This window comes from Diceros bicornis, chromosome 39 (genome assembly GCF_020826845.1).
Source record: "Diceros bicornis minor isolate mBicDic1 chromosome 39, mDicBic1.mat.cur, whole genome shotgun sequence".
Taxonomy (NCBI): domain Eukaryota; kingdom Metazoa; phylum Chordata; class Mammalia; order Perissodactyla; family Rhinocerotidae; genus Diceros; species Diceros bicornis.
In genome coordinates this window covers 18,285,885-18,303,454 of record NC_080778.1, presented here as the reverse complement: position 1 = coordinate 18,303,454, position 17,570 = coordinate 18,285,885, and the positions used below count along the sequence as shown (strand labels likewise).

The 17,570-nt window shown below is 41.1% G+C and overlaps 1 protein-coding gene across 2 annotated transcripts in view; it reads left to right on the top strand.

Moving 5' to 3' along the window:
- PPP1R14C (protein phosphatase 1 regulatory inhibitor subunit 14C) overlaps positions 1 to 16,887 on the top strand; it is an 86,407-nt gene extending 69,520 nt beyond the window's left edge. The window contains exon 4 of one of the 2 annotated variants that reach the window (XM_058534158.1): positions 15,293 to 16,887. In XM_058534158.1, coding sequence (XP_058390141.1) covers positions 15,293 to 15,367 — 75 coding nt within the window. In that variant the 3' untranslated portion in view covers positions 15,368 to 16,887. The remainder of the gene's footprint in view (positions 1 to 15,292) is intronic. The other variant, XM_058534157.1, reaches the window with a different exon arrangement.
- Positions 16,888 to 17,570: the final 683 nt, after the last annotated feature.

Genomic DNA, 17,570 nt, shown 5'->3' with positions numbered 1-17,570 from the left:
GAATCTGCTAATTTCGTAGAAGTGATGTTGGTTTTGGTGTGTCACTCTGTGTCATATACTTCAGGTCCATGGTTTCATCCTATGTGGATCCCTGGCTAATAAGAAAAGGACTGTGTTTCCCCATTTTGATTCATATTCCAAACTGTGGACCCTTGACATGTACATCTTCCCTGACTTGGACCCTTCAAAGCACAGCAATATAATTATGGTCACCACACTAATGTCTGAGTGATTGGTCAGTAAGAATGGTGTTTTAATTTTTTCCCCTGGAGTAAATTTCTGATGTAATTGATATTAAAATAGAGATGATTTTAGGGTAGAAAATGCCAGAAGGAAAGGAGTAATTTTCTTTTGGCTGCTACTTGGATTTGAGTGACCAGTAGTGACAGCCTAGGGGACATTGTAGAAATCAGAGGTGGGGTATTGGGGCCAGTTAGCCATGCTAGGGAGGAGCTTCGTCTCCTATTTCTCACTCTTACTTTGCATGGTTTTCAAATATTAAGATCACACACTGGGACGTACTGGAATGGTGGGCAGAAAATGCATTTAATATGGGCTCGAGGGCATCTGTCTTGCCATCTGTTAGGGGAGTCCAATCGATGGACTTTTTAGAATCTCTTTTTATAGTGGAAGGTGGCTGTGCCATTGCTTTCTGATAAACATCAGATTTTTCTTCCTGTGCATTTATTTCATTTTTGTGAAATAGAGGTTGTAGTATTACTTATCATTTTAGCAATCAAAACCTGTGAGTTGATATGCCTCAGGGGTTCATGCCGGATGACGAAGCCTGCAAGTAGGTGGTGAGGGAGGCATTTCCGTGTCTCAGTAATCTGCTGGGTCATGGCAATGTCGTGGCCACGTGATGGTACAGGAAAGGGATGTCTGATCGTGGTTGGCAAAGAAAAATTGACCAGTGTTTTTGGAAAGGTAGGCCTGTTTTGTTGTTCCTTTTGTGTCGACGGTAGAAAGGCAGAATCTTCTCTTGCTGCGGTGTCGTGGGGCTGCATCGCACTTTTCCGGCAGGCTGTGGTGGTGGCCGTTGTCAACTCATCCTGCTCCCGTCAGCGATCTATCCATTTAGCATTTTAACCTGTTGTTGAAAATATTGTTCAGTTTATGTATACATGGAAGTACTCAGGGCCCCTGTTCATTGAGCTGACTGCAATGGAGAGAAAATATAAACTGGATATTTACAACACAGAGAGGCTGTGTCGGCAGTGGGAAGAGGCATGGCTTGGCATTTTGCTATTGGCTTTTTATTCATTTGCCCAACAAATGTTTATTGAACATCTGTGTGCCTGTAACTAGTCTAGGGACTTAGATAAAGCAGTGAAGCTGTATGTACATCCATTTTAAAATCTGTTACAAAGCCAAGGTTAACTGTGGTGAGAATTTAAGTGCTCAAAGACTATTAAAATAGGAATAAAAGAACAGAAATGCCAGGGTGTCAGCTTATCCCATGGTTCTCTAAGTTAGGAACCAAATTGCTTAATGGATTGTGATGTTAGGGGATCTGTACTTGCTAGAGAAAGCCGAGGAAGCCACCATTTCACTCCAGTTTAATGGATCTGAGTGTCTGCACGCAGGGGAACCTTTTCATCTGGTCTCTCATGGGGTTTCCTCAAAAAAGACTGCAATTTGGGGGTGGGATGAGGAATGGAGCTTGAATGCTAGATTAAGCAGTTGAAAGGCACCCTTTCAAAGCTGTCATGTTCAGAACAGTGTTTCTGAGTAGTGAGAGAATTGTGAGCTTTCAAAGAAACACCAGAATTGCTGAAAATGACATTTTAGTGGTTGTAGCCGTTGGCTATGAAAGCCTTATTATGTTTCAGTGTAATTAGGCAAGTAAGTAATAAAGGATTGGGATTTATGAACCAGAAAGATGAGTGACTTTATCAAAAGGATTTTGGTCTGGTATACTAGTTGCTCAGACACTTTCCTGAGGGTTCTCTATGTACCAGGCCACCTCTGCCCAGGACAAAAGAGCCAGGATGCGCTAGAGCTGGTATTGGAACCCACATGTGAGTCCAGATCCCGTGCCCTGTCTACTTCTCACTGCCTCGCTCTGACTTCTTACTAGGTGAGCGTGAGCTCCACTGTGGAATATTTATAAATCTGATTAAGATGGTCTTCATTGGGGAAAATCAACCCAGAATGTTAGGTAAGCTTGCCAAAGGTGCGCAGTCACGCAGCAAAACTCTGCACTGATTTTCTGGTCTTTATTCAGCACTCTTTGCAAAGTTAGGGAACAGTCCACAAGACCGTCCTGACTTCTGACACCAATTACAAGTTCAGGGAGCCCCAAGACCATACTCATGTTTGATAATTTGCGAGAAAGACCCTCAGAGCTCACTGAAAGTTTTTGTACCCATGGTTTTGGTTTATTACAGTCAAAGGCTACAGACTAAAATCAGCCAAGGGAAGGGATGCATGGGACAGAGTCCAGGAAAGTTCCCAGTGCAGAGCCTCCAGCTGCCCTCTCCCAGTGGAGCCCTGGACGGGAGCCCTGGACGGTGTTGATTCTCTCATCTATGGTGTGTGACAATATACATATAGGGAAGCTCGCCTGAGCCTGGATGTCCAGAGTTTTTACTGGGACTCGGTCACATAGACATGGTTGACTGCCCACATGGCTGACCTCAGTCTCCAGCCCCTTGGGGTATTGAAATGATACCACATGATACAAAGCCCTCACCCTAAATCACATTGCGAGACTCTCTGGCCTGGCCCAAGGCCCCCAGGTAAACAAAGATACTTTTTTTTTTTTTTTTTGGTGAGGAAGATTAGCCCTGAGCTAACATCCATTGCCAATCCTCCTCTTTTTGCTGAGGAAGATTGGCCGCGGGCTAACATCTGTGCCCATCTCCCTCTACTTTATATGTGGGACGCCTGCCACAGCATGGCTTGATAAGCGGTGCGTAGGTCCGCGCCCTGCGGACCTGACCAGGATCTGAACCTGCGAACCCTGGGCTGCCAAAGCGTAGTGCACAAACTTAACCACTACACCACCAGGCCGGCCCCCAAAGATACTTTTACCAAGCAGGACATTGCAAAAGCTTAGAGCTCACCTCCCAGGAGCTGAGGGCAAAGACCAGACCTCTTTTTGGGCAAGGTTAAATTCCTTACTACACACTCTTGGAGGCAAGATAACCATGAGAATAGTGATAACGATGATGACAACGATAATCGTGATGCAGTATAAGGAAGGAAGAAGGAGATGCTGTTATAGGAAGAGCCACGTAGGTCTTGCCTGAGGATACTTTTTCCCTCCGTAATTAATGATTATTATTTTTTTAAAAGACGTGATAGAGGAGGTACCAGCTTTAATGGGGAGTGGACGTTTAAGTGGTTGGCATTTTCGAATGATTGATTGTGACTTTATGCCCTTTTCTTTTTTCATTAAATTCAGAAGGAATGATCATGTTTTAAAAGCTGATCAAACTTGTGTTAAAAACAGCTCCACATTCTCTTCTTATGTTTAGACTTATCTGGACAGAAGAAAGACTATGAGCTCAAGGCCACTTGACACATGACTTTAGGATTTCTAGATCTTTAGCAAAGGGAGTCACAACCACAAACGAATCTCAGATAGCTTGGAAATGGTTTCCTTTCACTTCAACAAGATTCAGGTATTTGTAGCAAATAATACTCTCCCTCATGGATAATGGGACCTTTGATGAAATGACTTTAGTTTTCTTAGTGATTATAAAGTGGGAGATTATAACTATGCTGAATTTACTCCACTGATTATTTACTGTGGTTGGATTATTTATATGGATTTTATTTTACGTTGAATTGTTAAGTGTACAGATTCTGAGAAACCTATGAGTAATGAAGGAAGAATTAAATGCCGGTAAAGTTGCACAGGGTGAGGGTAAATGACCTGTTCTGCTGCATACAAATAAAGGTGAGAATTTGAGTACAAAATAAGTCTAAAAGCAGTGGTCTGAATCTCTAAAATAGATTCATGGGACTGCTCTCACCAGCAGAACAAATTAATCTTTAAAGGCAGATAGTCAAGAACATAAATGGACAAAGTAATGTCAGTGGTTTTAAGTTAAAGGAGAGAGAGAAAAAAAAACAACCAGGACGCAGTTAAGACCTTCAGGAATTTATGTTGGCAGAAGTGATTATAACAACAGTAGGCACAAACCTTCACCCATAACAGATTCATAAGCCTCTTTTCGGATAGTGACAAATAGGATCTGTTCCTGTGTGCCCTGCCAGCAAATGAACCTCTCTAAAGATAAACAACACTGCTCCACCCCCTAAAAAAAGAGCAGGGAAATTACATATTTTAGTGATGAGTGATGTTGGTGCTTGTGGTACGGAATAATGCCTGTGGCTGCAGGGAGCAAATTTCAGTGTCACACAGGGCTGGGGACACACTGAAGCTGTCCATCAGTGCTGATTCACTGCCTGCATACAAATGTCTGGCCTCTTGTGTGACCTGAATATTTAAGCCAATAGAAGGTTACAGTGTGATTTTTAAATTCTTAGTTGGTTGTTTGGGTGAGGACATTTCGCCATGTGGAACTGTTCTCAGGTGTTGCCATCACATTGTAAAAGAGACACATATGACCCTTCCATTGCCCTCACTTATCTAAACTTCGGTGGATCTGGAAGTTCTTCTCGCCCTCCACCTGATCACACCTTACCTGAATCCCACGTCATCTGTCAAATATCAGGCTTTTTGGAAGAAGTGTCAGGTAGCTATGTAAAACTTGTGCAAGTTGACTTGGTTTGCTGTCATCTGGCAGTGAGACTCAGGACCGGGGTCAGATGGCCCCTGCGAATATGCACTTTTAAGGAAATGATTGGGGCATTGATTGGGGTGACAGAGGAGACAACATACAGGAGAGTATGTTGTCAACAACACACTGACCCGTGTGGATCCCAGCCTTCAGAATCCTCACCTGCTGTTTCTCTCTTCACCCTGCCCTGCGTAAGGGGTTGATGATATTTTTGGGGAAAGCAGGCTGAGCATCCAGAGTTCTGCTGGGCCCCCTTTATTGGAGCTTGCATGATCTTCATAATTACACCTACTATGATTGGTGATGCCATTTTTAAACATTACTTTCAAAAATCCTTTTGTCAGGAAATACTTCTAATCAAAGGGCTACTGCGTAGTATCCATTTATCTTATTTCTCTTTTTAAGTGACTCGAAATGCTTGAAAGAATGCCATAAGGGCAGTTTATGCACAAAGCAGTGATTTGCGATAATACTGTGGTTTCTCCTCTTCCTACTTTCTGATGGATCCCTCTTGGTTAAAGCAGCACAGTATCACCAATGAGCGTAACAGATGAATCACTTTGAGTGACTAGGGAAGGGCCCCAGACACCTGGCTATGGTGATAATTACAAAATGTGTGTCCATCTGCTGCCTCTGGCGCAGGCCAGAGCAGGTGGGAGGGAGTGGAAGCTGAAAGCCACGGGGCCCAGGAGGGATCAGGGGGATGAGAACTCAGAGTCGAGCGTGGCCACTGCGAAGCCATGCCCCGTGACAGTGCCACACGCCTGAAACTCCAGAGCGAGGAAGGACCTTCTGTTTTCATGGCTGTTGCCAGATCCCCTCAGAAACGTGCTTTCCCTTTTCTCTTGCTAGAAGTCTCTCATAAATCAGGTGGCTGCGTGTTATATAAAGTCAAGTCTGCAAAGTCACGGGGAATGTTTCTTTTCTTTCTATTGCTTCTTTGATCCCTTTCTCCCATATGTGTGTGCGTGTGTGTGCATGTGTGTATGAGCATCCTAGGCTCCACCCTTCCCCAAATGCTTCTTGTCTTCCCTACCTCCCCGAGGTCTGCTAGATTTCCAGTGCTTAAAGGAGAACCTCTGGAACCTCCTCCATAGTAGCAGGGGCCAATTGATATTTTGTACAATTCCGCCCTCCCCCATGCAATTGATACACGAAGATTCCAGTGTCTTCTCTCTCTGCCCCTTCACTTTAAGGCCACAGTTGTGTGAATTAATTGGTTCCTGTGCGTCCTCCTTTACTTTGTAAACCTTTGCTGAGCACCTCCTGTACAGTAAGCGCTGTCCTAGGAAAACAAAGAGAAATAGGACTTTTGCAACCAAGTAGGAGTGACAAATATGCACATGGATTATCTTTTTTTTTTTTTTTGTGAGGAAGATCAGCCCTGAGCTAACATCCATGCCAATCCTCCTCTTTTTGCTGAGGAAGACTGACCCTGAGCTAACATCTATTGCCAATCACCCTCCCTTTTTCCCCTTTTTCTCTCCAAAGCCCCAGTAGATAGTTGTATGTCATAGTTGCACGTCCTTCTAGTTGCTGTATGTGGGACGCCGCCTCAGCATGGCTGGCACCCAACCACTAAGCCACGGGGCCGGCCCCCTGCACATGGATTATCTTGCATGCTTTATACCTATCTAAATAATATTTTGCAAGTTTTCTTCTTCAGCTTGCTTATTGTGTCCAAGATTAGATTTCTGAGATTTGTCCATGTTGATACAGGAGGCTCGAGTTCATTCATTTTCATTGCTGTATAGCATTCCTGAGTATTAATATACTGTAATATATTTATCCATTCTTCTGTTGATACTCACTTAGGTTGTGTCCAGTTTTTTTATTATTATGAACAATGATGCAGTAAAATAACTTCTTGACCTATTGCCTGTGTACAAGAGTTTCTCCAAGAAATATACCAAGAAACGGAATTGCTCTTAAATGGTTGCACCAGCTTGCATGCCCCCAGCAAGAGTTAAGAATTCCCTTTTAACCTCATCATCTCCACACCTGGTATTGCCAACCTTTAAAATTTTTGCTTATCTGATGACATCTCATTGTTTTAATATACCTTTTCCTGACTGCTAGCTAGTAAGGTTGAGGAGGTTTTTTTCCCTATGTGCTTATTGGCTGTTCATGTTTACTTCTCTGGGAATTTCCATTTCAAATCCTTCGTCCAGGGGCCAGCCCGGTGGCGCAAGCAGTTAAGTGCGTGCGTGCCGCTTTGACTGCCCGGGGTTCACGGGTTCGGATCCTGGGCACGCACCGATGCACTGCTTGTCATGCCATGCTGTGGCGGCATCCCATATAAGGTAGAGGAAGATGGGCACGGATGTTAGCTCAGGGCTGATCTTCCTCATACACACACAAAAAAATCCTTTGTCCACTTTTCCTTTGACTTGTTTGTGTTTTCCTTGTTGATTTGCCAGAGGTATTTACATATTGTGGATGACAATCCTTGGACGTTTATGTGGTTGCAAATGTATTTTCACAAACTCTGGAGCTTATTTTCACTTGTGTTGTCTTTTATGTACAGAAGTCTTCAATTTTAATGAAGTCAAATTTATCAGTGACATCTTTGATGACATGTTTTTTAAAAAATCCCATCTAAGAAACCTTTTACTATTCCAGTGTCTTAAAGATGGTCTCCTTACATTTTGCTCTAAAACTTTTCACTTTTACTTTTTATACCCAGGTATTCAAACCACGTTGAATTTATTTCTGTGTATGGTATGAAATAGGGATCTAATTTTATGTTTTGCCATATTGTCCAGTACCATTTTTTGAGCAATCAGTCCCTCCTCACTGCACTGATATGTAATCGTCTTGGGTTTTATGTCAAATTTCCCTAATACGTAGGACCTGCTTCTGGCTATTTGTCTATCCCTGCACACTGTCACAATTACCAGGGCTTTATAATCAGTTCATAGTAAGGGCAAGGTGAACTCACAATTTTCTTATTCATAGTATCTTGCCTATTCTTAAATATTTATATTTTGATGAGAATTGCATTAAATTTATAGATTAATTTGGAGAGAAATGAGATCTATATGATGGTTTGTTCAGGACACAGTAATGGAAACTGTGAATTCCTGAGGGGGAGGAACAGGTTTGAGGAAGAGATTGGTAACAATGAATTCAATTTTGGTCATTTTGAGACTGAAGTGCCCACGGGACATCCCTTTGGAGGTCTCTGGGAGCCACGGGAAATGCAGGCCTGGATCTCAGGGGTGAAGGCAGAGCTAGAGATGAGATCTAAGAGTCACTGGTATGAGGGTAGTGGCCATCTGGGAGACAGTGCCTCGAGGAGGCCTGGAACCAAGCTTTGGAGGATGCCAGCATTTAATCAGCAGGTTGTGGGCAGAGGTAGGTGGCCAACAAAGGGGAGTGAAGAATAGAGATCAGAGACTTATTTAGAGAAGTGAAGGACAATGGACAAGTTCCTCAAAAAAAAGGAGTATCTTATCACTATACACACTCACTAGAACAGCTGAAAACTAAAAAGGCTGACAACACCGAGTGTTGGCAAGGATGTGGAACAGCTGGAACTCTCATATCCTGCTGGTGGCAATGTAAAATGGTACAACCACTTTAGAAAACTGTTTGGGGGGTTCGTAAAAAGTTAAACATACAATTAGACAACACAGCCATTGCATTGCTACATATTTACCCAAACAAAACAAAAAAATATGACCACACAAATACTTGTACAGGTATATTCATGGCAGCTTTATTCACAGTGGTCAAAAACTCGAAACAACCCAAATGTCCATCAGCAGATGAATGGATAAACAAATTGTGGTATATCCATACAAGAGAATACTACTCAGCCATATAAAGGACCGAACTACTCATACACACAAGATATTGGTGAATCTCAGAATCATTAAATTGAGTAAAAGAAGCCAAGCAAACAGAGCACATAGTGGATGATTGTGTTTACATAAAATGCAAACTAATTTATTGTGGCAGAAAATTGGGGCTGGGGACCGAGAGAAGGTGAGCTGTAAAGGGAGACGAGAAATCTCTTGGGAGTGATGGAAATGTTCTGACCTTTAAATAGATACAGTTTATTGTTCATAAATTACTCCTCAATAAAAGTGATAACAAGAAAAAAGAAAGAAGGAAAAAAAGGTGTCCTTAGCAGTGTCAAATGAAGAGACATCGTAAGTCACCATATTAAGAAACTAGAAGGAAAAAAAAACCCTCTATGATCATGTCAACAGATGCATAAAAAGCATTTGACAAAATCCAACATCTATTCCTGAGAAAAAAACACTCTCAGCAACTAGGAAGAGAAGGGAACCTCCTAAATTTGATAACGAACATCTGTAAAGAAACCTACAGGTAACACCCTTAGTGATGAAAGATCAGGACATGATCAGGACGTCCACTCTCACCATTTTTATTCAGCATCGTATTTGAGCTTTTAGCCAGTACAGTTAGGCAATAAAAAGAAATAAAGGCATCCAAATTGGAAAGGGAGAAGTAAAATTGGCTTTCTTCATAGACAATATAATTATCTATGTAGAAAATCCAATAGTCTATAAGAAAGCTACTAGAATTATTAATAAGTGCTTTCAGGATACAAGATAAATATATGAAAATTGATTGTATTTCTATATATGCTGGCAACAAACAATTGGAAATTGAAATAAAAATATACCATTTATAATAACATCAACAATATTAAATACTTAGGAATAAATCCAACAAAAGATGTGTAATATCTGTACACTGAAAACTATAAAATATTGCTGAGAAGATTCATTTTTGTTAAGATATCAATTCTCGAGCCAGCCCTGATGGCCTAGTGGGTCAAGTTCAGCGCTCACCACTTTGGCAGCCTGGGTTCGTTTGCCAGTCACAGAACCACACCACCCATCTGTCAGTTGCCATGCTGTGGGGGCGGCTCACATAGAAGAACTAGAAGGACCTACAACTAGAATATACAACTATGTACTGCAGCTTTGAGGAGGAAAAACAAAGAGGAAGATCAGCAACAGATATTAGCTCAGGGCAAATCTTTCCCTGCAGGAAAAAAAAAAAAGATATCAATTCTCCACAAATTGATCTACAGATTTGATGCACTCTCAATCAAAACTCCAGCAGATTTTTTTGGAGAAATTTACAAGCTGACTCTAAAGGTCTTAAGGAAATTTAAAGGACCTAGAATAGCGAAAACAATTTTTAAAAAGATCAACATGGCAACTCAACTTTTGGTGGTGAACATGATGTAGTCTACACAGAAGTCAAAATATAATGATGTACAACTGAAATTTATATAATGTTACAAACCAGTGTGACCTCAATATATATAAAAAAATAATTTTTTTTTAAATTACTCAGGAAAAAAAAAGATCAACAAAGTTGGCAGACTAACATTACCTGATTTCAGGACTTATTATAAATCTATACTTATCAAGCTAGTGTGGTATGGTGTAAAGATAGACAAACAGATAGATCAATGATTCAGCCATTCCAATCCTAGGTTATTTACCCAAAAGAAATGGAAGCATATTCCATTCAAAGACTTTTACATGAATGTTTTTGGCAACTTTATTTGTAATAGCCCCAAACTGTAATCAACCCAAATTTCCATCAACAGGCGAATGGATAAACAAATTGTGTACTTCTAAGCAGTGGAATGCTACTCAGTAATAAAAAAAGGAATGAACTATTAACCCATGCAACAATATGGCTGAGTCTCAATAATTATGCCAAGTGAAAGAAACCGGACTAAAAAGTACACAGTGTTATGATCCCATTTATATAAAAGTCTAGAAAATACATTAATAGTGACAGTGTTTTCCTGGGGAGGAGATGAGCAAGGGGAGGAGAGAGGGATTGCTAAGGGGCATGAAGTAACTTCTAGAGGAATTGGATATATCCATTATTTTGTTTGTATAGATGGTACGCTTGTGGTGGCTCTATACTTTAAATATGTGCAGTTTATGGCATGTCAATTATACTTTAAATAAAACTGTTTACAAAACAAAAAGTCACTGGGAACCTTTCAGTGGTGGGAACTTGCATCCCAACCATTCTACTAAAACGTCTCCCATCCCGGACTCAATGGCCTCTTTCTTCCCAATCTAATAGCTTGGTTTCTCTCTTTGACTGACTTAACCTCTCATAGCACTTGACTTCGTTGAGCACCTCTTCCTTCTAGAAACACTTTCTTCTCTTGGCTTCGTAACGGCACCCTCTCTTGAGATTTCCTCCTATCGCATTGGTTTCTCTTTTTCAGTCTCCTTCGCTGGCTCCAACACTTCTACCAGACCTCACTTGTTAGAGAGCCTCTCGTCTTGGTCTTTGGCTTTCTTTTCCTCTCTATTTACACGTTCCTCCAAGGTTTTCTCATCTAGTCCTGTGATTCAAAGCATGGTTGTCTGCGCTGTCCAATAGAATTTCCTGAGATGATGGAAATATTCTACATCTACATTGTCCAATATGGTGTCCACCAGCTATAAGTGGCTGTTGAGTACTTGAAATGTGGCTAGTGTGACTAAGGAACTAAATTTTAGATTTCATTTATTTTAATTAATCTAAAATTAAATAGCCACCTGCGGTTATTGGCTACTATACTGAATGGCCCAGGTCTAGATCAGTGTGTTTATAAACAATGGGTGGTAACCCCTTACCTGGTTGTGACCTGTGTTTTTTCAAAATACAATAGAAAATATCAAGAGGTATTACCTATAGGAAGAGTTACATATTTTCACAAAAATTTCTGTTTCGGTCTTGTATCTCTGTCTACTAGGTTGCTATAAGTATGTGTGAGTCACATGTAGTATTTTAGGTTTTTGTTTGTTCCTCTAGTTGAAAGCCACTGATCTAGATGTTGGTGATGCCCATATCTATGCCTTTAGCCATGAGCTGAGACCCAAAGTCATATTATCTGTCTTCTTGATAGCTCCCCTCAAGTGTCTAGTGGGCATCTCATGTCTATAAACCTGTTTTATTTTGGGTTTTTTCCTCCTGTTATCCCATCTCAACAAATGGCAACACCTTTCTTCAGGTGTTCTTCTGATGAGAACAGTGACCTTAATTCCTTTCCTTCCTGTCCCTGCTCCTCGCTGCACCCTACCCCCACATTCAGTCCAGCAAGGTCTGTTGGCTCTGCCTCTGAAATGGATCCCAAATCTACCCCCTTATTTCCATTTCTGTTTCCCTCAACGTACTCCAAGGCCCCCCTCCCTTGCCTGGACCCCTGCAACAGCTCCAGACTGGTCTCTCCTTCAATCTTGTCTTCATAAAACCCCTTCTCCACACAGCCGCCAGAGGGATCTTTTAAAAACCCAAATCAGATGATGTTGCTCTCCTACTTAAAAGCTGCCGGTGGCTTCCACTGCACTGAGAATGGTCTCTCATAGTCTTACCGTGGCCAACAAGGCCTTGGTGAGCTGGCCCTAGCACCTCCAGCATGGCTCTCGCCGTGCTCGCATTGGCCTTACTGCATCAGGAATGCCCACTTTCTTGCTTGTTTCTCTGCAAGGCCTCTGCTTGTGTGCATAACACAAACCCCCAGGTCTTCTCCAAGCTGGCCCCTCTTTGTTAATTCAGGTCTCAACTCAGATGCCATCTCCTCAAAGGCGCAGCCCTTCTCTGACTAAATTAGTGTCTCCAGCCCAAGTCTAGGTGATTGGTTTTGGAAGTAAATGAGATATATCGTTACTTACATCGAGTACTTTTGCGTCATATGAACCAAGAGCCATCAATCAGTATTTTTGATTAGAGATCCTTGAATATTCTTTGAGAATCATCTGTAATCAACAAAATCTTTCTGATGCAAGTGGTGTTGTCAAGTTTCTATCTGAAGAATAAATATTGATCTTGCTATTTTTTAACTTACTCAGCTGAGCCCTCTTATGCAAATTTAATGAACTGTTTAAAATATACTGAATACAGTATATTAAGTTATAGACATATAAATTATTTTAATATAAAATTTAAAATTAAAGTTTTTCATTAATGTTAATATATCATAAATACGAGATGAGTTATTTATTTAAACTTTTTAATCATTGAGATTTATGCACATCATGATCAATTTTTTGAGAAAATTTGATTTAAATTACCAAATTACTTTTGTCTTAAAGAAGAAAGATCTGTAGTTTAGGGTAGATTATTCCTTATATGATTTTAGTCTTTATTTTTATAATGATCTTAATGAAAAATGTTATTAAAATAGTGCAGAAAAATGACCAGAGTTTTTTTGTGTGTGTGTGTGAGGAAGATCGGCCCTGAGCTAACATCTGCCAATCCTCCTCTTTTTTTCTTTTTTTTTTTTTTTTTGCTGAGGAAGACTGGCCCTGGGCTAACATCCATGCCCATCTTCCTCTACTCTATATGGGACGCTGCCACAGCACGGCCTGACAAGCGGTGCGTTGGTGCGCGCCCACGCCCGGGATCAGAACCGGTGAACCCCAGGCCGCCACAGTGGAGCGCGCGCACTTAACTGCTTGAGCCACCAGGCCGGCCCCAGGATTTGTAATTCTGGCCTTTGCTTTAAAAAAAAAAAAAGAAATCTACACTCTAGTGCTGAAACTTGTCACAGCAGCCATTTGAGTGACAGATTCCAAAAACAGCAAAAACTGAAATTGATGTGCAATATACCGTGTATTGTTTTAACCACATGGTAGAAGGGGCAATAGGAAATGCATTTGACTTTTCAAAATGAAAAGTGAATATAAGTGGGAAAATTTTTCATTATTTCATCCTAGAAAATTCTTTAAATGAGATAAAATACCGTTCAGAAAATTAAAATAGGGCCTCATTTTACTTCACATATATTCCATTCTGTCCAAGTTCAGAAATGGTGGTGATTAAAATGTTTCTGTCCTTTGATCCACTTCTGCTCTCCAAAGGGAATAATCCAAATTGCAGACAAAGATTTATGCACAAAGATGTCAATTGTGGCATTGTTTATAATTTTGAAAAGCTGGGAACCAACCAAAACTCCAGTGATGGGGCGAATTAAACAGACTGTAGAAAATCCATACTATAAAGGATTGTAAAACCATTACAATTAATTTTTAGAAGCACTTTAATGTTGTGGAAAAAAGCTTCAACATAATGCTAAGTGAAAAAAAAGATGTATTTATACAGTGTGATCTCAATTAGGTAAAAATAATTTCCGTAGAAGAAAATAAGTTAATAATGGTTCATTCTGAGGAGTAATTGTTGGAGGTTTGTATTTTCCACATTTTCTAGAAAAAGCACATATTACTTTTATAATTGCAAAAAGATTATTAAAAAAAGAAATTGTGGTGGCTAATAAACATTAAATATTTAAGCTTATTTTGTTTTAGAGCTGGAGCATAGTTTCAGGGATCACTTAGTCTGGGAGGTCACGACTAAGGGCTGTGATTGGTGGGGAGATTGAGAACAGAAGGCCATAATGGAGAGGAAAGTCTCTTAGTGCTTTTGCTCAGTCCTGTCATTGACTGACTGTCACTTGTTGATCAAAGAGTCTGACTGGCTGTCAACTTTGTCTTTGCCAAATATAAAATAGGAAGCCAAGGTAATTATTTTCTAATAAATGTGACTTATTTTGTAGCCAAATATTTTAAAACATGAGGCAACAAGGAAAGATTTCTGATGGTATAAACTGGGAACCATTCTAGATTGTTCTTCAATCTTTGGGTTCTCATCCATGAATAGGTCATGGAAGCATTTTAGTGGATCTCCCCCAGCATTACCTTTTAAATGAAATTGGAATGGAATAGAAAATATAGAGTACATTGTGTGTGGTAAGTATTCATTCTTTAAATTTTTATTTCAGGAGTGTGTATGTACTGGACTGTAAATGTCAAATGTGTTTGTTTTTTTAAACTATGATTTGCAGTCAAAAAAAAAAGTCAAAAGACTCTTATTGTGCTCTAGACCTGTGGTTCTGAGTGAGATCCTGGGACCAGCAGCATAGGTATCATGTGGGAGCTTTTGGAAAAGCAAAGTCTCAGGCTCCACCCCAGACCTGCTGAATCAGAAACTCTGGGCGTGGGGCCCAGCACTCTGTGGTTTAATAAGTCCCCCTGGCGATTCTCATGCACACTCAAATGTGAGAGCCACTGGCTGGCCTTGCTATTCCAGGTGTGGTCCAGAGACTAACGCTGGCATCACCTGGCAGCTAGTTGGAAATGCAGAGTCTCAGGACCCAACCCGGAACTACTAAATCAGAATTGACACGCTTCCCGGGTGATTTGTATGCAGGTATTAAAGGTTTACTAAAGGTTGAGAAGCACTGCTCTGAACCACATATGCCTTCATGCCTTCAGAGGACAAGAAGATGATGTCTGTGAGTGAAGCCAGCCTGGTTTTCTCCTAAAGAGAGTATACCAGCAGAGTGCATTGTAGTGTGAAATTTGCACACTCTTCATTTGTCTAAATTTCCTGTATTGTACCAGTTGGGGTTAACACATCCAACCAAGCTCATCAACTAAGATTAACAGAAGTTGACATAAGTTACTTCAAGCAGATTTTTAAACCCAAATTTGAACAGAGTGACCCCCTCCCTCATATTAACATCTTCTGATCTCTTCTAGGAATTTATCAAGGAGCTGCTCTCTCGGATAAGAGGCATGAGGAAACTGAACCCCCCGCAGAAGAAGCCTGTATAATTCCAGCACACGGCAGAACTCTCCCGGAGACCAAGAAAGTGTCCTGGGATTTGGACTTCTTGAAGAGTTTTACTGAAGGATAGTTGTCCTTATGAGCAACTTTTTTTTTGGCGGGAGGGAGTCTATTAGAAGTCAATTCAAGAGCGTTCCTTTTTTGGTTTTTAAAGGTTTGTGTTAGTGTAATATTTTAATAGCAAAGATCACGACTCTGATTTCAGCCCAATCTGGGATTATCAAACTAGGCAGATGTCCAAGGATGGGCTGGGCCAGGCAGCATTTTCTTTGAGAAATCAGATGTTTAGGACCTAAGTATACAGGGACGATGGTTTTTTACAACTGGTTGGTAACACTTTTTTCTTAAATTGTACATTTGACTCAGATGTGGAATTTCTCATACTTGTATATATCTACACACGACTAAGTTAAAATGTAAATGTGAGTTTTATTTCACATGGATGGAATAAACTTGTCTTCGTCCTTCACTGGAGGTCACAGCACGTGTGTTTTCAAGAGGCCACTAGCTATTCTTCCTGTGCGTGCTGCTCACTTTCAGCATTCACTTAATGCACCAAAGTGAACGAGTTCAGCGTATCCGTTATTTTAATGAGCTACACTACAAACACGTTGAGTTGGTCAAGGGCTTATTTATGGACTTTATATTATTTCATTAGTTGGGATGCTTTGCCAGGTCATGTCTGATTGCCTCATTTGTGGTGTTTTAAAGTTTTATGAACCCTTAATTTGAAGAACTATTTGGATTTCTGGAGAAATGCCCACACTACCTGAGTGGTGTTTTGCAATGGGAAATGGAAGTGCTGTGTAGCAGTTAATTCTCTGCTTTCAATCAAATACTGTGTATTATTCTCTCTCCACGAACGCAGGTCATAAGGAAGTTAGCAGATTATATATCTTCCTCCTTAGAAGTAGATTCTGGTCACTTCTGTGCCTGGGTAGCATCTGACCAGAGGGGGAGAACTGAGGGTTGAGCGAGTACGGAGGTGAGAAGGTCTCGCCTTCTCTCAAGAAAGTTGATACAAGAGCATTTGCCGGTGCGGAAGCATGGTGGAGATTGCATTTCTGGCTTTGCTCACTGGCGTGTGGTGAGGACTCCGGCTCCTGGCCCTAATTGTGTACCCCGATCCACTTGCTTGCAGCTAGGTCTGGGGCACCTGCCCTGCCTCTCGAGATTATATACCTTGGACAAGGATCAAAATTCAGATGGATGTGGGCGGAGGAAAAGATCGGAGTAGAAACTCTCCCTCTTCCAGGAGCCCCTGCTGCGTCCCCACAGAAACCCTGCCTACCGTAAGATGTCTCTAGGTGGCCCTGTCAGAGGACGGGGTCAGGCGTTTTATATCAAGGGTGCTCTGAACATATTTTATTTTTTAAAAGAACTATGTTTGTGAATTTTCTGTATACTGGCAAGCTTTGGAAAATGTATTTAATTTTGTAATGTTTACCAATGATTTATTTACAAGCTATTTACTCGAATAAATGGAGCTGCTTACAACTTGCTTACACATTTGCCTTGCAAAACACGTTAATGTGATGATTTTACTTTGTCAGATGCTCTGCAGATGAGGGCACCAAGCACCTATACCTAGCTTTGCATTTTCAAGGTATTTTCAGGTCCTGGCCCTCACCTGAAGCATCTTCAGACCAGGAGGTGAAAGCAAAGGAGCTGGACATATTCCTGGGTTGAGAAGGAAACAGAAGACAAGCTCTGTGCGCTTGGCCCTGCCTGCCTTCTATCCACCACTCTCCCAGGCCATGCTCCTTTCATGTAATTAAAACTCCCTTTTACCCATGTAAATCCTCAAGAAGATTTCAGATTAATCAGATATTCCAATTATTGTTAGAATGCTATGTACCCTATGAGTACAGAAAAATACAGAATTTGCAAGACCCCTGTTAGGCTTGACCAGCCCGAGTTATGGTCTTCAGATGAAAACAAGAAGGAACTTTTCCTCCAAAGGCCTCTGATCCTTCCACGTAACGCACTCCCCGCCTTCCCTCCCTTGCCTCGCTCAGGGTCTGAATACCTCTGAGTGCACAAGGCACAAGCTTGGACCTCCTTCCTGACTCCCCATCCGTGCCCCCAACATACCTTTAGTCACCAAGTTCTTCCTCCATTAATACCTTCAAATCTGTCCCTTGTTAAATCTTGCCTTGATTGCTGCCGCCATCTTGGAATTGGCCTCCC